Consider the following 27826-nt stretch of genomic DNA (forward strand, 5'->3'; position numbering starts at 1 on the left):
ACCTGAAAACATTCACAAATCACAACAGTCACAAATCTGCAATAATAGAGGAAATCAGGAAGGGGGCAAATACTTTTCATGATGCTGTATTTTCAGGTTGTATTCTTAAATGCACTTGTCAACACATTTATTGGAAATCAGAAGTAGGGGAAACTTTCTGACCTCATTGCTATATTGAAGGTCTTGAGACTTTAATCCAGGCCTTTTGTGGGAATTCTATGTTATACTGTTCAAGTATGCAGTATAACAATTTTGTTTTTTTAATGTTTTAGTTATTCTCCCTTGAAACTACAGGGAAAATCAAGTAATGTGAACAATATTTAATCAAGTCCATTCATCCATCCTTATGGATGTGCAAACTTGTGCACTGCCGTGTTTGTAATGGAATCCATGCATTATAATATCCAGTAGCAATAATAGCTTCCATCTGCATGCCAAAGTTTGAGAACTAATGAAAACTATTTAGAAATATTGACTTTTTATTTACCTGATTTTGAGGGTGTAATTTCATAAGAAGGAGAACAACAAATCCTCATCTGCTACCTTTTGTCTTTTTTTGCCTGTTAAAACAAATTTAATTAAATGTTAAACCAAATGCATGGGTTTTAAAGCCCATCTCCAATTAATCCTGAATTCAGTCTTATTATTTTCTACTTGCAATAATACAAGCTACAAGCTTTTAAAATAATTCCTAGACTATTTCATACATCTTGGTTTTTGAGGTGCAGTAATCTTGAGGAAATTGTGTATATATATATATGCTTGTATCATGAAATGTTTATTAAGGTAAACATCAGGGAGCTTTCTGGATCTAAAGATCACATAAAAGGTAAACATTTTTTATTTAAATTATAACTGGCATTCTTATTGATGGGAGATTTGGAGCCTAGTCTTCATAAGGCATCCGAGGTGAGGCTAAAAAACATACCATACATCAGTTTTGTGTTTATTAGTTTTTTTTTTACCAAATCTCCATCTGATTTTTGGCCATTTAAATGGTTGATCTTGTGTTTAATTTTTATGTATTAATTAATATAATAATTGATTATTAGAATAAAAATTTCCAAAGTCATTTTAACAGAAATTATGTTTTATGGATTTTTTAACTTTATGGAAATTTAAACTTAATTTATTTGCAATGAAAACATTTAATGTGTGAAAATAGTGTTTTATAAGCAAAGCATCACTGTGATAGGGATCCACAGTTGCAGCAGATAGTTCAGTTCTAAACATATGAAGCAGGAAATGGACTGAATCATTTGTTAGGCCCTTATTATTGCTTTAAGCATGTCCCACAGTGTAGTCAGTAAAATGCAGTGCAGTGAAATTATAATTTACAAAAATGATCATTCAGATCTATAGTCTATTAGTTGCCCTAAATCTAATAAGTTCACCAGAAAACATAATCCTTTGTTAGTACTCTGGGCTTTCATCTCTTTCAAACCAGATGATGGTGAATTGGGTGGCCTGTGCGAGCAGTGGTTAGCATTGTACCTGTTAGTGGCTAGGATAGGCTCGGGTTTCCCCACCCAAAGTGGGTGGATGATTCTGAATCATGATCATCATCATCATCATCTTTAGGGAATCTGCTAACTATGTAAGAGCATATGTGTATCAAGACATATCAGGAACCCTAAATATTAGGAACAAGTAATAGGTTTATTCCATGCTGAAAAAAAGAAGAAAGAGAACACAACGTTTCGGCCGTGGAGCCTTCTTCAGGTGCTACCCACCTGAACCCTAAATATTAGGTTATACATATACATATGAAAATTAATGTATAGCATCACTTAGAAGCTGTGTCATATATGCAGTGTAATTAAAAGTATAACACCTGTGTGCCTTTTAATCACACACAATCATGTACACCTACCTTTGATTTTCTTGGTGTGAAGGTTTTAAATATGTTCTCATTTTATACAGATGGCTCCAAAGTTTTCTACAGGCAAAGATCTGTTACTTAAAATGTCATACCTCAAAGGTTATTTGGCTAGACTTTATTTTCACAGTTGTGAATTAGGGATGAAACTAATGTTTAAACAGCACTTGAAACATTGTTTTACTTAATTTTGTATCAAATAGATATTTATTTGTAGGTTTTTAGGACAATTATATGGGGGCGAGTTATTAATTTCAAAATGAATGCACTTTGTCTTCGACAACCAGACATTTTTTAAATATAACTTTATTTTAAATAATAATCAGCAAGTTGTCTTTTTCCTGTTCCTACAGAATTTTTCCTGTACTGTGGTGTTATCTTTGATTGTTTAATATTTGTACACATTATTCATTCTGTAGACCTGATATACAGTACTTGCTTGCAAGACTTGAAATTAAGTGCTAAGTCATAACACTATCTTGGAGATTTGTAGTATACTTGACACTATAGTATCAACAAGCAGTTCTCCATTTAAAAAAAATAGCTTTGAGGGCTACATGTCACATGCACAACTCAAGCAGTTTGAAAAGGAAATGAAGATGTGCAAGCCTTTATGATACTGTGGAATTTTGTGCTGTCGTAGTAAAGACTGGAAATAGCCTTGTTGTGATTTAAATAATTATAGTTAAATATTCTTCAGAAGTATTTTTACTAAGTAAAATTGTCCAGATTTTTCATTGTACAATTTATGTGTTTATTATAGATTCTGTGCTGGCTTAGGTATCACATTGGAGAAGGGGTTGGATCACAGTGATATATATTTCTGAAGCCTGGAATTGTCTTTGCAGATATCATATATGTACAATAATTCAGAAGATGTAAGAATGGACAAATGCAGTTTACTTTACAAAAATAAGTTACATTTCTCCATGTAATTTAATTCTTGCTTCTCTTTTAAAATAGCCTTCTCACATTTGCAAAATGCACCAGTTCAAAAACAGGCTAATTCCAAGGATAGTAATGTCATAGAGAAGTCTGAGACCTTTGATAAATGTTCATGCTTTGTGCAAGTGTTAAGAGAAAATTTATTTCCATGACCTTTTAGGTACACAATTTTCAGAAGCATATCAAACTCATATTACCAGTGTACCATTATCAATAAATAAATAAATGAAGCACTTACCCTTTTGGTAAATTTCTAATTGATCATTTTTACTGTAAACAATAAAATGTACTGTTTTGTTGGCATATGTCCATTATTGTGGAAAAGTACCTAACCACTTTTTTCTAAAGACAAACCTTACAAATGAGAAACAGTAATAGATTATTTAGACATATGTGTAATGTTCTCTTGTTAACATTCTAGTCTCCAAATGTAGATAAAATACTGAAGTTGCTACAGTTGTATTTCATTAATTCTACATTAGTGTCACCATAGATTATCTGAGAGATTACTCTTCCTGAGATAATGCTCAATAGGATGCTCATTTAACTTATCCTTGAAGATAAGTGTTAGTAATTTACAGACCCAATGCATGCTAACACTGGAAAATTAACCACCTACCTTATCACCTTCAAATGACATTTCAATAGAATACCCCCATAGCTAGAGAATCATAAGGGCAAATGTCTTTTGACAGGGCTAATCCAGTTAAAATTATTTCCCTTTTTAGTTGTTATAAAATTCAGTAAACATAAAATTGTGGCATGTTTTTCTTACATTTTAGATAAAAAAGACCAATCTTATACTTAGTTCAGGTGGGTAGCTGCATCAGCATGCGTAGGCTGCAAAGGAACAAGTAATAGGTTTATTCCATGCTGAAAAGAGAAGAAAGAAAACAATGTTTCGCCTGTGGAGTCTTCTTCAGGTGTGAGAAAGACAAGGCAGTAAGCAAAGGTAATGTAGCATAGGAGGACAAAAGCTGGGAGAGAGGAGCTTTTGTTAATTAACATTAAATTCTGTGAATGACTAAAGTGTTTTGTATTTCTCCAGGCTTTCACATTGTCTTTTTAATGTATGATGCTTCCCACATGGAGGATGAAGCAAACATTTTGTGTTGCTGTCTGAACTTACTTTTCATATTACGTATTATATTGTAGCTCCCAAATAATTCTGCAATACTTTAGAAATGTTTTGGAAATGAAACTTGATATATACCCAATTCATAAGAAATCCAACTAGAATAAAGGTGGTCCTCTAATTTTGTATATAAGTTAGTGTGTGTTTTTTGCAAAGAATTTTCACAACCTTAGCATATTATGTTCTTAATTTCCTTTTTTAGCTGGACAGATTTGCCAGTATTCGCATGCCAGGCAGCAAAAAGGAACGACCAAATATTCCTCATGTGAAGCACTGCTCGTCCAGTGACTGGTCGGCTGTCTCTGAAGAGTTTGAGGACTTCTCTTCCAAACTGATGTCGGAGAAAGAAATCCTTGCACTCTTTGAAAAGATGATGGTAATTACCCCGTTTTTTTTCCTTAAAATGTTCAGGTAACCGAAACCCAGTCCTAAGACTGGGGTGGGGCTGGGGGAAGGGTTCATTAGGGGTTGGTCAAGCACAGAAGTCAGCTGTAATGAACAGTTGTAAAGTCAGTTAATATTGTAAACATTATGTTAGAATTCCTGTCCTAATAAGTTATTTTATTAATACAAATCATGTGGCCTTTTGTTTTCTGTAAACAACTTGAAGCTGGAGAAATAAATTAACAGGGTTTATTTTAAGACACCCATAAGACAAAACAAACTACATTAGACTTGCTTTTTGTGTGGTAGGTTCCTTACAGTGCGTATACCCAAAATTGCGTATAATCAGGACACCCTCCCTTAGACCCTTCTATTCCCCTCCCTTGAACAAATAAAATTAATCTGAAGTGTATTAGTATGTGTGTATAAACAGTAATCCAGCAAATACAGTAATATATGGTATGCAAAATAGATTAAATAAAGTTTAATAATAAAATGCAGGGAACACTCACCATAATCTCCTAGTGAATATAGTAATGATGAATTTGATTTTTCCCACATTATTTCATTTTTCATTTATTTTTTCATTGCCAACCGCATATACACTAATTTGTGTTAAAATATTTTGCATAAAAAGCAAGTCTACTGTACTGCTATTTGCAGTTATTTACAATAGAAGCGGTTTCTCAGAGTCCTGTTACTTAAACATCTTGCACTAGTTCCTAACTTTGATCCATATAATGTTATCAAAATCTCTACTAGGGTAAACATGACTGTTTTCATTAAATACATAATCCTCCAAAGGTAAGATTGCCCTCTGAACTGATGTTAAACATGTGATGCACTTTGGTTGAGCAAAATTTGCCCACTCCAGCCTCCTTTTCTCTCAGGTGTAGTCATACACTCTCCCACATCATTGCACCCTCAGCCTACCACATCATAACTTACGGTCATTTCCGGGAGCTTCTTGAAACTTTCGTATCAGCCTCTGACCTGCATGTATTCCTCACTTATGTTTAGGTTTCTTTATCTGAGTAGATTAAGGGCCAGCTGCAGAAACTCCAGCTCCTCCATGCACATCCCTTTTTATTTAGCTTAAAATGCAAAATATATTTTTTTCTCCCCAATGAAAAATGTCTGCACACAGAGAGAGGCACATAAAGATTTAAGTTTTAAGTTAATTTATTACTACCTTTTGTTCTGTTTTTTGGTCATTAATAGTTCTTATTGGGCATGCAAAAATATCTGAAGACTAATTTTCAGTGTTTTCGTTTTCTTGAATCAGAATTACAAAGATAATTTCTTAATCACAGGCATCTTGGCTCTTATTGTCATTAATTAACATTTCATTTTTGCATATTAACTACTGCACGTGTAAGATGAGATGAAGCATGCAGCTTTGAACTATATTAAAATGTGGAAAATTGCTAAATTGATGGATGTGTTTTTAATTCTCTAATGAGTAAGGAAATGACAACTCCTCATAGTAATAAAATTCTAATTTTATTATTCATGCTTGAATGGATGCAGGTTGCCAAGACATTTCTGGGTGTTTGTCCTCAATTAAAATGCATTACGTGTCTTTTGGTTCAGCTTGAGCTGTCCCACTTACAGAATCTGTTACTTTATGCAAATCATAGATCATAAATTGAGCAAAAAAATTAGAGTAGAAACTATGTTCATGTGACATAAATAGCTCTGATTAAACAATCCTGCACAGCCCCGGAGATTTTCTGTGTTTTGGCTACTCAGATGGATAACTCGTATAAACAATATTAATCTCTTGACAATTCAGTGTAACATTTGGTTTAATACCATGTTTCAACATAATTTTCAGTTAAGTTATTATAAAGATTTATCTGTAAATATCAGTGATTATATACCTCATTTACTTTCAAGATATGTATTTCAGGTGTGATTCTGAAATAGGATTACGTATTGTATGTTTTGAAGTAAAAAATTTTTGAAATGTTCAACATCAAAACCCGAATTATGGAGTGCTCATGGATATTTTGCTGAGCAAATAAAGTATTGTAATGTTAAACTAGAATCCTACATGTTCAAATTTAAAAAAATAAATCTTTTTTGAAGGCATTGTTTTAGAAAACAAAACATTTTTGTATGCCTCAAATGCAGGCTTCAGTGAAGGTTTATTTCATAGGAGCCATTTTAAGATGCTAACTGTTGATCTTTCTTCAGAGTGAAAAAACTGTGATGACAGCACTTAAATTACTATTTTCAGCAGGCTGTGTATTTTTTCAATTAAATAACTTTGGTGACAATGTAGACATTGACACTTATATTTTTGAGATGAGTAAAAACTGAATACAAGGACTGAATGCTTTATTTTACTAGCCAACCTAAGCTATTAACTTATTTTTGCTTTTCCCCCTTTCTGTAAAGAAAAACAGTGGTGTGAGCTTAATAAACAGCTGGATGAATCTATTTTTGAATTTCTAGCTAATAAAGCTAGAAGATGTCTCTCTCTAGACAGCTACACACTGATAGTGCCAAATGTGATTTCTGTCTTTTACAGACACTTCATTTAATTTCTCTTTCCCACAAGTTCCCCCCCATCCCCCCTCCATTTGAGTGCCGAATTTAGGTTTTCTTCACCATTCTCCTGTATCCAAACATGCTGTTGATGCTGATACCCTGGCTTCCTTCAAATAACTGGAGAAAATTCTTGGTTAATTAACTACTCACAACTTAACAAGCTATATGGGTGAAATGGCCCCTTCTAGTATGTAACTTTTCTTGTGCTTGTACTTCTTAATTTAAATTTCACAAACCACAGCTCACTATACTGTCAACATAGCATTCAGACCTCGACATGTTTATTTGTATATTTCCATGACTTTAACTGGTTGTTACCCCTTGACAATAAGAAACACCTCTAAAGCCGTTTGTCCCAGTACTTATGCTCATAAAATGTAGGGGATGGAACAAAAAAAGTAATATTGTATAACGGTAAAACATTTAGGCATAAAAATACCTATTGTTAAAAGAGAAAGCATACAGATATAACGGGCTAATTTGAACTCCTTTCCCAGTACTTTTATAGCATACTGTAGTTAAACAACAGAAGCACACCTACATTCCAGCCATTGTTTGAAAGAATTGAGCTTCTACATTATCCTAAAGATAAATATGACATGCCTGGCTTATTTTCATTTGACCAGAACTGTTTTTTTTTGTGATGAACATAATATAACTTTAGAGTTTGAGTGCTTTGAAAAATCAGTGTAGCTCTGACTAAAATTCAGATGTTGACATGTTACAACATTGCTCTGATTGCCCAAATTTTTGGTTCATAGCAAATGGTTAATGCTAAAAATTCCCAATTAAAGGGAAACATTCATTGGCCATAACGTTTGGACATTTAAAGACTTCTTTAGAACAATTGGTGAGATGTCTCTGCATGTCTGAGTTTTTTTTAGCTGGTGTCAAAGTAATCAGATTGGATTAATTTGTTTGAAATCAGTCAAAACAAAGTCATGAAGGCTTAATACTAAATATCTTTACTTCTGTTTCCTTATGTCTTTATTTTTTGTGCTTTCCAGTAAGGTCAAGACACCTTACCTCAACACCTTATCTTTTTGGTGTGTAATTCACAATAAATACTTTTAGGAATTTAAAATAACGTACTTGACAATAGCTGTCAATGCAAGGATTGAATCTCTGTGTCGTGTGAACTATTAGCATGGAGATCTAGATTTAATCTCTTCATTTGAATTTTGCCTGATTCTTGGGAGTCAGCATTGCTTTTAAAGAAGCAGTTTTTATCTTATTAGCTAAACACTAGCTTGTTGGAGTCATCAGAAACAGTAAGTATAGACAGCTATGATATGGACTATTTAGAGTGTGAAACCTTTTGATTAAGTTTCACATAAAATATTAATTTTTAAATTACAGGTAAGCATCATGGTAATATATTTAGATTGGAAACCGCTTAATGGATAGAAAACAATGGGATCAAATAAGAAGTGAATGTTTGTTATTAGGACCACTGTTGCTCAAATCTATATAAATGATTTAGCTTATAAACTAGTCATATTTGCAGATGGTAATAAAATAATAAAATAGGAAGATTAGCAAACACTGTTGGAGCTGCAAAGGAAATGTAGAGTGAAAGAAGTCAATACTGGGCAATCACCTTACAGATGACATTTAATCTCGACACAGAGAATGTTACGCGCAGGTAGAAAAATACATAAAGTATAAATATAAGACAGGGGTAAATGCTGAGCATGAAAATGTCATGTCATAGCTTTCAATGACCCATATACATCTTTCAGAAACTGGGAAAGTTAGGATAGGAAATATATATATATAGTTAAGTTCAGGATCATAAAATACTGGGATGAATCAAGGGATAAGTTAAAAAATGTACAATGTAATACTACTTAATTTATAACACTTTGTTATCTATGGTTATCACATTGCAATACACATTATTTGAAATGTTTTTGCTCTAGAATCAGCCTTGAAAAGAGTGACCAGTGACTATTTCTGTGCTTAAATAAAGGTTAAAAACAGGCTAGAAGAGTATTTTTAGCCGTTGACAGAGACCATTCAAGTATTCAGTTGAAATAGTCAATCTAGTGAACTTTCTGAGAATAAGTAATGGGCCAAGAACAGGAGGATACAAGTGGAAACAAGGGGAAAGTGGATTTAAAACAGAACAGGAAATACGTTTTATATAGATTAACAGCCAAGCTAACAAGCCGTTTTATTGAACTGATACTCTGGTTTCTTTAAAGAAACGGCTGGATGAGATCTGTGGATCAATTTGCTACTAGCAAATGAACTAGATGGGCCAAATGACCCCCTCTTATTTAGAACCTTTCTTATGATCCACTATAATTTCAACCGACCATTTCAAAATATACTTTGAAGTATTTATTTTTATATTAGGGCATTTTAGTTTTTTTCTTGAAAGATGGAAAGGAATGATTTTCTTTGATTTGCAGCTGTTAAAGTACGGTTTATAGAGTTGTAGTAAATACCATATGTCTGTATATTTCTTTGGATCAGGCATATATCAGCTGTGTTTTCCAGCAAAATGTCACGTAAGATTATCTTGTCTCTGAAGTCAGGTTGTGTCATAAAAAGCTTGCACACATCAAACATTTTTGTACACATCATGCAGTTATTAGTATATTGCTGACAAATTTACAATGACATGGTTAGTTTACACTGAATGAATGTCTTTTAACTGTGCATAATTGAAGATTAAGCTGTAGCAAATATAGATGTGCTTTCATATTGTTAGTTCCAGGTAATTTATGTTAGATTGACACAGCTTCTGAAGTGGAATGAAGAAAAAATAATTTGAAGATTTTGATTTTGATTGTAAGGTATGTATTGGAGAAAAGCAAGCAGAAACTCATTTAATAATCTGCTAAACTGTTACAGGCTGCTGAAATCTTTGTTGTGAAGGATTTAATGCGTAAATATTTATCTAATGACTTCATAATCAGCCCCTTCCAAAGGACTAGGCAAAGGATGAATCGGATTATCATCGATGGGAAATTTGCATAGATTGCTTTTCCATTATTAGGCTTCACGAAACAGGCTGCACATCTATTTTTCTTATTTGTCAAGAGATGCGGAAGAGTTCTTAGAAATATGGAACAACATTTATTGCTGTGTAGGGTATGTTTTTTTTTTTCTCCGATTCTCTCTGGTGCCACTCTGTATGTAAACAATGTTTTATATAGACACACATTAAAAAAAAACACTTAATTTTTCACATTGAGAGTCGCTTTAAAAAATACACTAATGCTTACCTGCTTTCTTCAGTTTTCAGTTTCAAAATGATTAGAATATCCATCTTTAATAATTCTGTTTATAAACTCTTACCAGTACTCTTTGTACTAATTTTTACAAATTAAAAGCATTAAAAGGTAAATTAAGTGATATCACAAAATAGCTCTTAATTGCACAGAAGATGAATCTTCTTGAATGTTAGTGATTCATGGACAAATACCTTTTTTAGCAGTAAACTGTCATTTTTATGACTGAAGTGTTCAGTTTAATTACTGGCTGCATGATTGTGCATTGCTTATTAAATGTCCATTAGACAGATACAGATAGACTCCATTACCTGTTTGACTAAATGAGTCATATAGCCTCAATAAAAAGGATGAGCTTTTCTAATACTTTTTTACATGTAAAGTTTGCAAGGAGCACCTGAACTTATGTATAGTGTCACCTAATGAAATCTTGGAATAAACTTTCAAATTTAAATGAGCACAAAGTTGAATAGTCTACTTAAACACTGCTGGAATTTCTGACAAACAGTTAATGAAAAAGGCATCATATACAATTCATCTAATTTTTTTCTTTTTCATAAACTCATCAAGTTTATCATCAGAAATTTACAACTAACAGGTGGTTTGTGCTGTATTATTTATCAACATACTGATTGTGTAGGTGTGCTCTACTTAAGCATTAGACATTTTGTTAAGTATTTTGGCCTGTATATCAGATACAGATCAGTCTTCTAGGGGATCTGTAATTCCCTCCTTAAATATAGTGCCACAGTAGCTTTCTCTATACGTTGTCCCAGGTAGGTTCAAGAGTTTCAGGTCTAGTTCTTTGATTGTCCTACAGGTTGTACTTTCTGTTGAAGATTTCCAGTGAAACTCCTTGACACATGTACAAGTATTTGATGTTTGGGTTGACTAGTCCGGCACAAAGTTGTACTCTTCCATGGAAGAGGATTTCATAGGCTGATTGGCCTATTCTCATGTGTGGCCTTTATGACATTATAATGTATTTAACAGCAGTGTGTGAGCTCTACATCATGAGACATGTTGTTCTTTCCGGTATACTGTAATTCTTCCTTTGCTGCATTCAGATTCTGTCCTACTTTTGTCAGGTTTTGTGAAGATCAAATCTGGTTTAATCTGTGCAGTGTACTGGTCTATAGTTGTTGACATTATAGCTGACCTGATACCTATACCATCTCAAATGCTCCTGGATATGTTTGGGTATGATTAATTGGGTAGCCTTTGTGAAAGATTCCCAGAGTGATTCAATTTGGTATTCTTGAGAGATTGTAGCTCTTTGCCCTCCATTATGTTGTCTCTTTACAGTGCCACTGGTATGGCATCAGCTTCGGATTAAAGGAGAACACACTTGCAACAATCCAAAACTGAGTCATATAATGTAGCATTGACTCATTGTTAAGCATACAGATTACCTTGTTTACAACCTTGTTATATAATCAGTACCTAATTTATCTTTCAAGATATAGAACTTCAGTCTGTGGCAGTTTTAATCGTAATGCAGGGTAGTGAAAAAACAGGTGACAGTCAAAAGAACATGAATATAATATATACAGATATTAAGACATATATAGCATTATACAGATTTTTTTGATACACAAAGCTCATCCTTTGGAACATGGCCTGTTCATATTATCTGCAAACCTTTTTTAGTTTTAAGACATGCTGCCTTTGACATTGAGAATAAATAGTGTAAAATTATGTGTGTCCTTTTAAATTTACTACAGTACATATGAATTCAAATGTAAAGAGCATTATGAACTAAGGGCAATTAATTCTGCAGAAAGATTAAAAATTCAAATTAAGCTTCAGGTCATATTGGTTTTTTAAATCATTACTTACAAGGACATGACATGCATTGAACACTAATCACCACTGCTTTGCATCACTCTTCCACATTTGTTGTGTATTGACATTTGAGCAGAGTCAGCTGCTTTAATTACTGTTTGGTCAGTTTTATAGAGTGCTATTAGGGGTTCTTTACTTTCTCTTTCCGTGTCAGTAAGAAGAGGCCCTGAGACGTCAGATTTCTCATTCTTTAGTTTTCAATATCTGTTTAAACTGATTATAGTTTTTTTAAAATGTTTTTACTTTTGTAACATCCAAGACGGCTTTAAAACATTTACTAATCATTTGCAAATTTCAGTACATAAGTACAAGTATAACTACAAGTGATCAGATTTTAAGAGTCTGTGGAAATATTTATCTTCATAAATATTTGAAGATTAACAAGTACTGTCTTTGCCTGCAGTTTGAGCATCTTTTCTGGGGAACTATCAAAAGTCTTCTGAAAATCTGTTTTTCATATGATCTGTTCTATGTATCCATTACTGCTGTAGCTTATTCAAAGAATTCAATCAAATGAATTTAGCAATACCTACCTTTTCTAAATACACAAATGCTATGCCCTAGAACAGTGGTTCTCAAACTTTTTGGACCAAGTACCACCCCTAATCCAACCAAAGCATCCAAGTACCACATACAAGTCATCATCTCATAGGAACCCCAGAAGTTCTCAAGAGCGCATGTGCACACACAATCACAAATACATATAATAAATATTATAATAAACTTTGTTTGATATATTAAAATGTGGCTTCTCAAAGTGTTTTACAGAAAAAAAACCAACAACAAATAAAAATAAAAAAGCACAATTTCAGTGAGAGGGGTGAGCCTTGATACAATTCACAACAGAGTCTTCACAGATTTTAAATCGTCGGGCATTTTCTTGACGGCAAAGGTCTCGCGGTGGATGTTGCAATGAAACCATTAATTTCTGGAGCAACCTCTCCAATTCGTGCAACTACACCGCTGTGTCGGCTTGTCATTGCTCTAGCACCGTCTGTACAAACTCCGACATTTTATCCAGTCAATGCCATTCTCTTCGATAAATTCATTCAGAAGCTGAAATACGTGCTCTCCTGTAGTTCCTGTTGGTAGCGGCTTACAGAACAGAAAGTCCTCACGGGACGTACCCTCAAACTCGTATCGAACGTAAACGAGCAAATTGGCCAAATCGACTACAGACTCATCTAATTGCAGTGAAAAACATCTTCTCATCTTAACGCGCTCTGTCAGCGTACTTTTGATATAATCCTTCATTTCAATAATTCTGTGAATGACTGTGTCTTTCAGGGGGGGCAGCAGGTCGAGCTGTTCAGCAGCTTTTTCTCCACACATAATAGTGTGGGGCTTACCTGCTTTAGCAATCCGCAAGCTTGCATTTTTCCACGTGTCCGTTTTTATTTCAGTGTTTAAGTATTTATTTCATGCGCATGGGAGAGAAACACAGAAACACTCGGTGTATTTTTCTCAAATTAACTTAGAACGGTTCTTAAATATTTTTCTGTTATTTTTCACGCTTTCCTGTTTTCACAAGATTACCAGCATTCGTAGCACACATTTCTATGCATTCCTGTTTACAACGTTGGCATTGTTCCCAAATCAGGCACATTCTCCTTTCTCCCTATTTGCTGGAGATACAGTAGCTTTTTTTAAATACAATTGGTCACTTGCGTCCGTAGCACGCATTCCTATAGAGTGGTATAGAATTACAGAGTATCTCTTGTGTCCACTGAAGTATTAGCGCGCACTGTATCGTAGTACGTCGGCTGCATATTCAACACGTATAAAAATACAAAATATGAAAACTCGTCCCGCTTTTTTTCAGCGCACACAACACAGTTCCAGGGTCATTTGGCGTACCACTGCAGGTACGCGTACCACAGTTTGAGAACCACTGCCCTAGAAGGTTATTGCCATACAGATGATCCCGTAGTAATCTATAAAACAAAAAAGCATACTACATTTACACCAGTGTTGCAGGTCTCATGATTTCTCACTGAACTGAAAGATGGATAAGGTATTTTGCAGCAATTTAATGTTTCAAATAAAATGTGAAAAATGGTCTGTTTGTGACTTTAATTTTGTACAATGTAAAAACATTTTTCACATTTGTAGTTTCTGTTAGAAGGCAAATTCAATTTATTGCTGTATTAATCTACTGTATATTCATATTCATGTTGTGTTTCAAGTAAGATTGTGAGTGTGTAATGTTATTTAATGTTACTCTAAGATGTAATTTGTGAACAAGTGCTTTATTTAAAAGCTGTAAAGTTACAAAGAAAACATTACATTCAATTTATCTGTTTACTGTGTATATCTTGATGTTTGAAGTTGGCAGTTCTGACAAAGTCTCTTCTGTTTATTAGCAATTCTAATGCAACTAAAGGTATTGAGAAGTAAATTTTCATACTAAGATTTTGTGTTCACATACTTAGATGTAAAACTAATTTGTATTTTTTACTGTTTACATTGGCTATGTTGGGGAAGACTATTTATCATGTGACTTAAGTGGCCACAAGTCATCTGCAGCCCATACCTATCAACTAGACCAACTATAGCACTAAAGAATATTACACCCTAGAGAACTGAGTTTGATAGCATCTCTTATACAATTGTTTTAGCCAGCACTACCACTGAAAATTACTTTACTAAATCCGTAAATTGCTGTTGCTAGTAGCAACTGAATGTATGGCAGGCATGCAACTGGCCAAATATATTGCAAAGCACAAAAAATGTCTCGGTTGTGGTTTATTTAAAAAATGAAATAAAAAATCATACAGCAATGAAATAAAATGCTAAGGAACAAGTAAAGGTTTATTCCATGCTGAAAAGAGAAGAAAAGAAACAAATTTTTGGCTGCAGAGCCTTCTTCGTATGTGACAAAATGTTAGCAAATGAAATGAAATAAAATGTTAGCAAACAGTAGGGAATTTAAGATCAATTTCCATGGTCAGTAAACTTGTTGCAATGGTTAATGTAAACAAGTTCAGTAATTTTAAACAATGAGCATAAGTTACTAATTAGAAGGGAGTTAATTAAGGATGTGCCATTTACTGCTTAATTGTTTTGAGACAGTGGCAAAGTAGCTAGGGAAAACGGACACATGTTGAAGAATTTCATGGATAATTTTTTTGTTGCAAACGGCACTAAGCAGTAGGCTGGTAGAAACACTGTAACATTTCACTAGAAAACATTTAAAAACTTGCAGGGAATCTGTTTTGTTTATAGTGTATCAGGAATTTCATGGTTTTTGTTGTAAAAATGTCAAAAAGATACCAAGTAGTTCCGTATCTCAGATCCTTTTTTTTTCCAGTTGGTTACGGGCTTTCATGTTACCTTAAACATGATAACCTGCAAACGTTTATCTTTGTTTCTTTGTCCCTGTGGCAAAAACAGAAACAAACAAAAAAAAACTTAGCTCTTGGTGATTGGACTGATTTTTGAAGTTTGGAATGACTCAACCAGTAATAGTCTAAATAAGCACTTTGAAGCAGGTCACATACAAAACCACCACGGGAACCAACATTATTTTCATTGCTACTGTTTGACTTTGGGAGCAACCTGTCATTTTAGCTTTACTTTTGGTTATTTGATTCTACTGTGTTCCCCCTAAGTTTTTTGTCTTTAAATTGTCATAATACATTTTATGAATTTTATAGCTGATTTGACTTACTGTATGGTAAATGTCAATTACATGTTGAGATGTCTTAATTATGGTGTTAAGAATAATATACATGTTTTTCTGAAGAGCATTAAAAGCAGTCAGACCTGATGGTAGCAGTTGTTTAGAGAATCAGGTGAATGCGGAGTAAATTAAACTTTATTTCCAAGTAATAATGTGCTTCTTATATGTTCTTATTTAATATTGCTCTAATAAACCTGATGTTAACAAGGCAGGTACTTTATCTTAAAGCTGAAAAATATAAAATGACTTGATAAAACATTGTAATTAGTACTTCTGTTAACTGTATGTGTCTTGAGTTTGGAGTTGGTACTTCTAACAAAGATAATTGCTGCCTTTAGATCAACCAAAGAATTAGTAACTTAATGCTACTGGAAATTTTAAGCAGTATGTTTTAACACTGTCGTTCCTTCATTGCCACAATTTACAGAGACTTTAGGGACCTTAGCTTTTTATCATTTGTCCTTAGATTTAAGCACTGTGTAGTCTTAAGAATATCATGAAAATGTTTTAAAAAACATCAAAATTATAACCAAGTTTATAAGACCTGGTGTTTTATACACCTGACAAGTTATGATAAGATTATAAGCATTTCATCAAATGATTGAGTATACCTGTTTATTGATAAATGAAAAGAATTAGGTTATGCATTTTATAATGTCATTAATAACTTTGTGTACACCATATGCAGTTAAAGTCACCTGAGATCTTAAAATTCAGAGATTTTCTATTGATTTGTAGAGATCTACTCTATAAGGTGTGAAAACAGGACAAGGTTAGTAGTAGTAACTAGTTCTGCAGGATTTCTGCAGGAAGATTCTGCTTAACTTGATTTTTCAACTTCGAGAGATTGACTTGTTAAAGACATTATTGAACTTTTGATGAAGAGTTCTCAGTGAACTGCACAAAATCCTTAGATATTATTAGATCAGTACAAAGGCGTTTTGAGTTGTCTGCCTGTGTTTGTTGACGTGTTCAGTGACTTCCAGAGAACTATGAGCTACATTTAAATGGGCTAGCCAACACTGATCCAGGAATCAGTTTCAGTAGGCCCACTTCCTTTTTTCAGATAAATCAGTGTAATGGGCCACAAAAGGCTTCTTGAAACCAATGCCGGGTATCTTATGTCTGAGTGTTAAGTAGATCATTCAAATTTTCACAAGTGGGGATGCTTAGAATAGGTGCCCAAAGGAGATAAGAGCAAATATTGACTAGTGTTTTTATTTACAATGTTTTAAATTAAAGTTTGAACTTCTTTTTGGGTGCTTAGAGTGGAATAATTATAATTTTCCATACATGATTTTTTTAAATTGTTTTACAGTATGTAAATAATTTAAAAACCTATCTAGCATCTTTCTGAAATTTTTTGTCAGGTTCATGCTCTTTGTAGGCATCCCCAAACCTGAACAGAGCTATAACAGATGCTCACTGAGGCATAGAATGCCATTCATTCTGCAAAGATTAGAATTTAAACCGTGATTAGGTCACAGGCGAAATGATGAAAAGTGGTCATTGCTGGCAGGGGTGGACATATTGAAATTGTGGCTTCTTTATATAACCTTGTCTAAGCTGCAGCTGCTCGCACAGCAGAAATGATTTAATTTGAAATTAAATCAAAAATTGCAGATCAGTGTAAAATAAGAAGCAAAGTTACGTTAAATCACTATGCTTTATGTGTTTGCATATGGATTTATACTACTGAAAAATATGTGTTTAGAGGTGCTGTTTCATTAGCAAGAGTTTGCTGTTAAAATTACACTGACCACTACATTGTTAGTTGAAATGTTGCAATTATGCTTATAAAAACGGAAACATACTGTACACACATTAATTTGATGTATTGTATATAACAGAGCAGTTGCAAAACAAGGACCATATTTGCATAATATGTGCCTTTTCCAAAGACCATTTCCTTAAACCAATAATTAACTGTTGAAAGTGTAATTTAAAGTTAGACTAAATAGCTCCTCTCAGCTGGAGACTTTTGCAAAGGTCCAAAACGTCTTCACCACAGTTTCTTAACATCATATTTTAGTAGGCAAGGATAGTTATCTGTTCCTGGGGATCATAGTGGATGAAATTAGAAGAATGTGATGGTGTTCGTAATTAGTATTTCTCATATCTTTGAGATCAAGAGTAATTACATTGGACTGCTGATCTCGAAGCAAAGTATAGTTCTTCCTTTGTTCTTTGCTAAATTTGATTAGAGGTTATTTGTTGAACATAATTTTAATATCTACTTAATTGCTGAAATAATTGTTCAGGAAAATTATCCTGATGTGCAGTGAATCATATACTGTATGATTATGAAAATGTATAACTGACAGATTTAACTGGACTGTTATTGATCAATTATATAAAGTTTTTGCAATTATATGGGTCTGTCATATTGCATCCATGTGCCTGCCACTGGCCTCCAAAAGATTTTAGGTGATCCCCACATGCCTTGTTGACCACATGTAACAATAAATAAATCTGTTTTCATAGTCTAAGTCTTTCAGACTTACACTATGAAATGTAACAGGTCAACTTATCCAAGTTCTGTCGATTTATCAAAGTTCTGTCTTACGCAACCAGGGTGTTGTAGGTTTTTTAATTTCAGTTATTTTTCCTAATTATCTATTTGTTTTTCTCTCTAATTGTGTTGGTTGCAAGGTTACATTTAAGATGGGAAAAATGTCTGACATGGTTTATCTTGATTTCTGGCTTTACATCACAAAAACCTGCAATTTCAATAAGAGTGTGTAGACTTTTTATATCCACTGTAGCTAATGTACTTAAGTACTTAATGTGAGTTTTGAACTTTATAGAAACTTGTTCACAAATGATAAAATAATGTCACAGCCCTTTTTATACTCTACACATACTGTAATCGCAGAACCATTTAAAACAAAATTGCCATTCTGATTTGCATGTTTCTATTACAGTACTGATTTGTGTCTAATGCAGCAACTTTCTAGAAGCATACCTCCAAAACAGAACTGATATTTACAGGAAACAGATAGGTTCTTGCGGAGATGCTGTTTTTGGTTGTTATTGCAAGTATAACCACCTTGAGCTTGGATTTGATTAGTGTGTGTGTACTTTCACAAATTTCCAGTTTGTAACTATTTTTCTCTGGTTTTCTTGTTCGTTGACACATTAAGCCTTTTTGTTTGTAGTTTGCATTTGGAGAAATTGGCTATTGTATATAGTTAATGTATTCTCTTTGCACATAGATGTTATGTCTACTGTTAGTCTTGAAACAATTTACTTGTTATATACTGTAGCTGATGCAGAACTTGGGTAAAATAAGGTTTCTTTCAAATGTTTTTTTCATCAGGATTCGGTTATCTTGCACAAAGAATACCCATGAGAATCTAATATTATCCTTGGCCCCCTTTCAGGTGGCTTTTACTCTTAATGACCGTAAGCTTCAAAAGAGTTATTCAGTTCTCAGTTGCATGGCAGTGGAAAGCATAAATAATAAACTGTTAACTACACTTCACAACACAGGGTAATGTTACTTGAAACATATTAATCTTATTCTGTGTGAAAGACCTGGTTTCATATCTTGGTGGGACACAGATTTTAATGATTTTCATATAAACCAATTTCCTAGCTCAGCGAACTAATAGGTTAATTTATCTTGTTTTAGAGTATCTGTGGATTTAGTAATATACACCAAATATCTCTGGGTAGTTGACTTCATGGAGTGAAAGCGAGTAATCTATGCCAGCCAATAACATTTATTAATTTACAGTACATTCTTTGAAACATTTTAAGTGGTGATTATACTTAATATAGCAGTCATCCCTTGCTACAGTGGAGGCATATTGCCTGTGGAAGTCCCAAATTTCATTTATCCTATGGGCTTCTCAAATAAGGAAACATTGCTCTGGTAATATCACCACTTTATCAGGGGAATGCAGTAATGTCACATGTTTTATCCCAGTCTGTTAAAATTCCCTTTTGGCTACTTTGCCTGTATATCTCAATCTACCTAAACACAATTTCTAAGAGTGTGGTGTAATATCAGTGGGTTTAAGATTCACACCAAGAAAGAGTTATTAATTTCTGATTTGTTTTGCTCTTTTTAATGTTTAGAACCATCTAAAGTCATTCAGCAGTGTTAATGTTTTCACTTTAAAACAGAATTGAAATGAAGGACACAAATTTCACCAAATGAGTTCATATATTGACTAAAGTGACTTAGTATCAGAGAAGTACTATGAAACATACTTAACAAGCATATTGACTGTACAGATGCAGCCATTCAAAATGGGTGAGGTATTTCGCGGCATACCCCGGTGGGCGTGTCGCGGTATCACGCGGAATCACGCAGTTCACGTGTGTCACATGACTAACTATCCGGCGTCGCCTTGTAAAACCGCCAGGGGGAGCTTAACCTCTCATGTACAGCATTTGAGCCTTTAATTTTGAACTGTGTATTACAGCATGTTAATCATCAGTCATTAAAATGTTGGTATATTTTATGAAAGCAAGATTGCTCAGTTGGACAAATGTACACAACCTACCTTTATCAGAAATATTTATGCATCAAAGCCTTTACTGAAGATATTACTAATAGTATTAATAATGGATGACTTTGGACAAGCTGTATACTCAAAGTATAATTTCTTTAGCACATTTGTACAAGCACTTGGAATCTGTCCAAGCCATACTTTGTCAGGCATTTTGTTTTACTTCAACGGGCATAAAAACTTCCTTGCTTTTAACAGGGCGTTTCATAATTTCTAGCTACGAAAATGATTTAAAATGCGACACCTATCATTCAACTAGAGCTTAAAATATCACAAGGAAAAATACACACCGGTATTCCATTTCTCCCTAAACATTGTAAGCTTCGAAGTCTTTAACTAATGTGATACCGGAGTCAACAAGCATACTTTTAGAATTTGATTAAAAGGGAATATAATATGGAATCGCGTATCTCAAGAATTTAATAACTGTATGATTATATCCGTGTACTGCGACAGGGCTGTGTAGGGCTGTTTCGCCTGCCTGTTCATGCGAGCTGTCTTGTAGCCTACTGGTCTAGGTGCGTGACTACCAACTGGCAGGTTGTGTGTTCGAATCCAGCGTGTGCTGGACTTTTATTTTAACAAACATTTCTTCGAAAAAATAGGTAAACGATATTATGGACAATCAATTGACTTTTATATTTCAAAATATCGCAACATGATCGATATTTGTGATATTTTGAACATATCTCCCCTTCTGACAGCGGTTCCTGCTTCTATTGTGTGTGTGTGTGTGCAACAGTAAATTTTTATAGAGAAATGGAGGCTGGACAGTATGCGTTACAATATAAACATTTATATTGATTTAAATCGTGTTCTGATTTAAATCGCAAACGCGTGTTTAATTATGTGTTTTTTAATCATAATCAGGCTAATGCATTTCTACATTTTCTGTATGAACCAGCTTAGAGGTTCATACAGAAAGACAGCTTGTGTTTAAATTGAGTGTAAGGTAATTTATGCTTCTAAAGTCATGGTCAGTATTATTGTACTGTGCTGTACTGTGTCACATTATTTTATAGCGTTTTTATTGCGTTATTAAATCCGGTGGCGCTGTGTTAGTTTCCTGACTAAACATTATTTAAACTGCGACACTGATCATTCATCTCTAAATAAACTTTATTTTATATAGCATTTTAAGCGAATAGGTAATTAGATTGCTCATAAACCTAATCGCTTTTTCTACATAAACACAGCGTGATTGCTCTCTGAAAATGCTTTTCCTTTATTTTTAAAGTAGGCTCAGATTTCAACTATAGATCGTATTATTATAAACTTTCTTGGAAAAATGTATTTTATGTAAACCATGTTTGCTATTAATTCATTTAGGGCTAAAATACGTTCATTGTCTTCCAATCGAGTCGAGTTGACATTGGAAGCTTGCCACACCCGGACTGTTAAACCAACGCATTAGCACGTCAAAGCCCATTGAGCTAGTATTGGCTTTAGTATTCCCCCCTTTTCCCCTCAATTCAATTCAATTCAAGGTGTTTTATTTGCATGACAGATGGGTACAAGCAGTGTTGGGTATGTATATTGTAACGCTTACGGCAGACAGGCACTGTGTAGGAGCCGACGCACCAAAGCAGCGCACCGAGGGAGCGTCTGCATTTATAACTTAGTTTTTAAAATTAGTCAAGCAATACGAAGCATCTCCTTTTACTTAGTGCCTGAGCACACTGCAACGCGTGTGAAGCCCATAAACGATATTAATTTTGGAACTTAAACATACAGTATATGGCTGGTCTCGGTACTTTAAAGAAAACATACACACCAGTATTCCATTTCTCCCTAAACATTTTAAGCATCGAAGTCTTTAACTAACGCGATACCGGAGTCAACAAGCATACTTTTAGAATTTGATTAAAAGGGAATATAATATGGAATCACGAATCTCAAGAATTTAAAGACCAGACAATCGCAAACTCGTTTTCAATAAAATAATTTTATTGATTCAGCAGTTTGTGAGAGGGACATCCAGCAGGGAGAGACACACACACCGGTTTTCATTGACAAAATTGTTTTTTTTCAATTCCTCTTGTCTAACAGGAATGTTTTGTTTGTGGACAGACTGTTAGACAAGAGGAAAAGACCGCCTCCTCCTACGAAGCATTTCGTTGATCCGATCACGAATTCTTTTCCAGTCGTACACAGCAAGGGTTGAGGATCTCCGATTCACCATCGTACTAATGGTTTCCCGGAGATTGCAAGGCAAGGCACTTTTGCCTCTGGACCCATCGAAATTTACAGACGTGGTCCACCCCCAGTAAATTTCAAAAGTCACAAGATTTCGAAACACGAGGGCGGCGTAGCGGTTGGCTCTTGCTTTCCCGTCTATGCTGATGCACTGCAAGTACAACCCCCCTTCCATCTCCTGGGTGATGGGTAGCAGTTGGACATCTGGGAGAATTATTCGTCCCACTGGCATCTGTGAATTCCGCTGTGCTTCCTGGGGGGAGATAGCCGGCGGGGACGGCATCAACAGATTCCTGCGCGGTGGTGAACTGAGAGGCCGGGATGGAGTGTCCTGAGGCGGTGTGTGCTCTGGGGGGGGCAGAGCTTCCGCCAGGCATTGCAGCCTGCACGGCGGGGAGAGGCACTTTTCGGGAGACAGCTGCTCAACTGTTTGACTGCTGGAACTCTAGCCTCCCAATCCTCCCCAGTAATGCATCGTAATGCTCCCGCTGCTGCCGAAATGTCTCCATACAGGTGCTGCTTCTACAGGTTGGCACCCTGGCCAGTGGCCGAGAGCAGAGACCCACGGCCTGTAGCAAAATAACATAATTCATGTAAGAAATAAAGTCACACAGTAGTATTCATCAGTCGCGGAACAGAAGTCAAAATAAACTTTTCTTTTTTTTCCGCTTACCGCTTACCGCTTTCTTTTTTACTGTCCTGGTGGTAGATCGTTTCGCCCGTGCGGTGTTTTCTTGAAGAACAGGCTACGAAGAAATAATTATAATTGAATTTAAAATTCAAAACGGCAATAATACCTTGTAATATGCGCTGTAATCGTGTATTTCAGATGAAGTCTGCTGTATTTGCTTACCCTTCGCTCTTTGGAAGCTGGGGCGGCAGAAGCACCCCGTCTCTTCCCGTAAAACGCCTTGGTCTCCATACTGTACTATGGTCACTGTAGTGCAGGTTCGCAGTTTTTTTTTTTGTGATGTGAGCTCACCCAATCCCTTGGTGTCTTTTATGTGTCACACATACTGTATTTCAGCGCCATATATTTCATGGATATTATGGAATATAATGGATGGATATCTTAGTTATCTTTCTAGTTCACAGGTTTGCATGCATAATTTAATTTTGAAAGCCACTGAGACATCAGGTACTACTGTTGTATTTATGAAAAAGAAACAAAACAAAAAACATACTAACAAACATACTAATAAACCTATTACTTGTTCCTTTGCATACTAACAACTGTGCCATCCTACTCCTTAGTTAATACATTTTATTATTTATAAACAGTTAACATTGTTAGCAAAATATTTTGAATTATATTTAACCCTATTTTTTCTTTAGTTTTGTATTTAACTTATTATATGATAGTCAGACTTAATGTATATTTGAACAATGAAAATATGAAAATATATTTTTACAAGATTTTACATTAAGCACTTAAAATTAATATGGTTAATAATAGTAAACTGTAACATGCTGTAACAAGATCGGTTAAACTGCGAAGAAAATGCTTTCAGAGAAAATGTTTCAGGTGTGAAGAACATAGATCTCCAATGCAATTTCAACCAAACCTGTTCCCACACACCCTGCCCGCACTACCATTAGAATATACACAAACATTTTAGCGTTTCATTCTGAGCAGAAGACCCTCACACCTGAAGAGTGCTGGCTGTGACGAATTAAAGCGGTTTTACAGGTTTCAGTCACAGACCATGTGACATGGGACTAAAACTAAAACACAGCGCCACTGGATTTGATAATAACTAACCAATAACGCAATATGGAAACAGAACCTGTGTAATTGTATCGGTGTTAAGACATACCTCTCAAATACTGTAAATCAAGTTAAAAATATCTCAAGACCGATTCTGGTCGTAATGAAACCATGTTTCGTGTATGTTTTCTTTTTCATCTTGAAATAACTCATTTCTAAATACCTTTTTCACTGTTAACATCTTGCAGCAACTTTGCGACAAAATATACACTCTGACAGTTCATCCTGCTACCAACATTAAATAAAACAAATCTTAAGATTTCTATATTTATGTCTTTATTTAGTGGTTTCATTCGAAGCTTACAATGTTTAGGGAGAAATGGAATACTAGTGTGTATTTTTTTCTTTAAAGTACCGAGACCAGCCATATACTGTATGTTTATGTTAAGATTTCCCTTCAGTGGTAAACTTAGATATGAATATTCAATACTTAAACGGGCACAGTTAAGACATTAAATATACATATACATATTGTATACAGTACAGTTTGCATACGGTAATATGTTTATGTTACGCGATTAAAAAATAAATAAATAAAACTGAAAGGTCCAGCACCAGCTGGATTCGAACACACAACCTGCCAGTTGGTAGTCACGCACCTAGACCAGTAGGCTACAAGACAGCTCGCATGAACAGGCAGGCGAAACAGCCCTACACAGCCCTGCCGCAGAACACGGATATAATCATACCGTTATTAAATTCTTGAGATACGCGATTCCATATTATATTCCCTTTTAATCAAATTCTAAAAGTATGCTTGTTGACTCCGGTATCACGTTAATTAAAGACTTCGAAGCTTACAATGTTTAGGGAGAAATGGAATACTGGTGTGTATTTTTTTCTTTAAAGTACCAAGACCAGCTATATACTGTATGTTTACGTTCCAAAATTAATATCGTTTATGGCCTTCACACCTGTTTCAGTATGCTCCTATTCTTTTTATGCTCAGCTACTAAGATTTCCCTTCAGTGGTAAAATTCAATATCTACAACGGGCACAGTAAAGACGTTTACAGTAAGTCTTTCTACGACAGACCAATGGATCACGAGTGCCCCTGTCGGTCAACCAATCACGCACCGCGGTACCCCGTGTCATCTTACCTGCGGTACGTGTCTGTACTGCACACTTTGAATGGCTGCATCTGTAGCTGCATCGCACTGTTTTGTTTCTAAAACATGAATCCAACCATTTCCTGAAGGATTCCTAGGGATCAGCTTCAACAACATGGCAGGTAGCTTGTTCTAGACTTCAGCAACATCTTGGTGAAAGAAGTGCCTCTTGTTCACCACATTTTCCGGTAGTTTCCACCTGTAGTTCTCTAGTTTTGTACTACTGATTCTGATATCCATATTCTAATATCCATTTGGTGTTGACTTTGTGATTTTTGAACATTTTCATGAACTGATTAAGTCTAGTATTTTTATCACTATATAGGTTTCATTGACCATGTGTCTGAGATTTGTGGAAATCTATATGTATTTTAATGTTTGGATCTGGAAAATGTTACATTTCCACTCTTGTACCTGATATATTACTTTAATTCAAAACTATATTTGATCATATAAATCCAAAATTATACATGATTTTTGTTTGCTTTCATTTCCAAATACCATTTTTGTCCATTGAAGGTATATGTAAATTTTATATCAGTAATCATTTTTGCTTGAACAGAAGTTTTAGTAAGATTCTGTTTTGTAAGTTATTTTTTCCCTCTTCAGTAAATTATATAAATTTAATATCCTGGCATGAAATGTTAGATATGCATCTTATTTGATTACATACATATGTACACTGACTTTCTGATGCATAAATATGCAGTTTATACTTTAAAGAAAAGTGTATTGAGATGAGTACCAATTATATAAAGTGATACCAATTATATATACAAATATTTTATTCTGTATGGTATAATAAATACTGAACTATACTGTTGTATGGCAGAATATATACAATTTATGTTATAATAAATGAAAACATTGGATGCAGGTTAAAAATGTATATTTCTGACACTTTTTTATGTTTTTTCTTTTGTTAGGAGGACATGAACTTGAATGAGGACAAAAAAGCACCCCTCAGAGAAAAGGACCTCAACACTAAAAAAGACATGGTGATTCAGTACATGAGCACAGCCAACAAAACTGTAAGTGTTTGCAAGGATTTTGTACATTTTGGCTCAAATGTGACATGTTTCAATATTGTTTTTTTTGAAAAAATCATACATACCATTTCTGCTGTTAAGCTTAAAGTTAAAATGACAGTTGAAGATACAGGAAAAAGAGGATTGAAACAATCAAACCTTGATTGAATTATTTGTCATCTCCGTCAAAGAGATAACTAGTATGTTTCTCATTCTTATCCTAATGTGCTGATGTTAACTGATAGAAAAATTCTGATTTTTAACCTCTAGACTCAACTTTTTTTATCAGAGAATTTTGAGACAATCAAGCATATTCAATTTTTCACAGTTTTATCCTTTTTTTTAGTTTTACATTGACACATAGCCAAATGCCTGTGATGTTATAATGGAAGTATACAGTCAAGTATACATTTTTCAAGAATGGTGGTAACAAAGAACCCTGTGGACCCTCTTTAGACATTCTTGATTATACATTTGATTGTGTAATCTACCTTGTTTATAGCCAGTCTTAATATTTGATTTTTTCAAATGATTTGACCATTTTAATGGTATGTTTTATATAATAATTTCAGAGCTTTTTTCATACTGATAGGTGGCTTCACAAGAGATGTGCATTGTAGCAGTTTCTAGTAAACTTGGACTTGAAGGCACCTATGATAGTTTTACATAAAGTGGTTTGCATATAGCTAAGACACTATAAAATAAGAATCAAACAGACAGGCATAGAAATAATTGTTCTGTATGGATACGTGATTTACAGTGGTGTCAGCAGGAAGCAGTGTAACTTTGTATTGCCTCCTCCTACACTTAATTATCATTTGTTTTTGTCTTAGAAACAATTTTGATATACTGAAACTGATTAATATGTTGAAGCCTTCTGAAGCAGCAGAATGTTAAACTTACTTATGCTATATTGTGATGCTAGTTATAGTTAATAATGAAGCACAGTCCTTGTTGGGTTTCAGTTTGCTTAATGGCTGATCATTCATCAGAACCTTTGTCCTTCGGCATTGAACCTATGTTAGTGTCTCATCCCTTTGTTTTCCAAAAAAAAAAAAAATATTTTAAAATGTCCTGCTTATCTAAATTAAGAGAGATTAATATTTCTAGCTAGTGTTTTTGCAAGTTTTCATTCCAGCTCTGTCTGCCAACCTAAATCAACTCATTTCTGGCTTAAAGGGACTCATTTTAACAATTTCTTAACCTGGTGTTCTGAAGAAAAAAAAACTGCAGGCACTGAACCACTAGGACCAGGATTGTATACCTTGGGTTAAAAAGATTGACAGCTAAAAATACAGAAATTGTCATCACATTTATATATAGCTGATCTGTTATTAAGCTAATATGTCAAACCATTTGTTTTTTGTTTTGGTTAATATGCTTCTTACATTATTTTTTGCTGGAAACATACTGTATAGTTTAATAGTGCTGGGATATCAGGATTATTTTTGTGGGGTTTTCTAATAACAAATTTCATTCTTATGCTAAGCTAAAAGTAAAACTTCTTCTGACGGAATATTCTAGTTCCCACTGTGTG

At 34.3% G+C, this 27826-nt stretch overlaps 1 protein-coding gene across 5 annotated transcripts in view; it reads left to right on the forward strand.

The window, feature by feature from the left end:
• LOC102697182 (protein diaphanous homolog 3) overlaps positions 1-27826 on the forward strand; it is a 461123-nt gene that overhangs the window by 57041 nt on the left and 376256 nt on the right. For all 5 annotated transcript variants that reach the window (XM_069178992.1, XM_069178995.1, XM_069178996.1 and 2 more), the window contains 2 exons: positions 4162-4335; positions 26188-26292. In XM_069178992.1, coding sequence (XP_069035093.1) covers positions 4162-4335; positions 26188-26292 — 279 coding nt within the window. The remainder of the gene's footprint in view (positions 1-4161; positions 4336-26187; positions 26293-27826) is intronic.

The sequence above is a fragment of the Lepisosteus oculatus genome, chromosome 15, assembly GCF_040954835.1.
Source record: "Lepisosteus oculatus isolate fLepOcu1 chromosome 15, fLepOcu1.hap2, whole genome shotgun sequence".
Taxonomy (NCBI): Eukaryota; Metazoa; Chordata; class Actinopteri; order Semionotiformes; family Lepisosteidae; genus Lepisosteus; species Lepisosteus oculatus.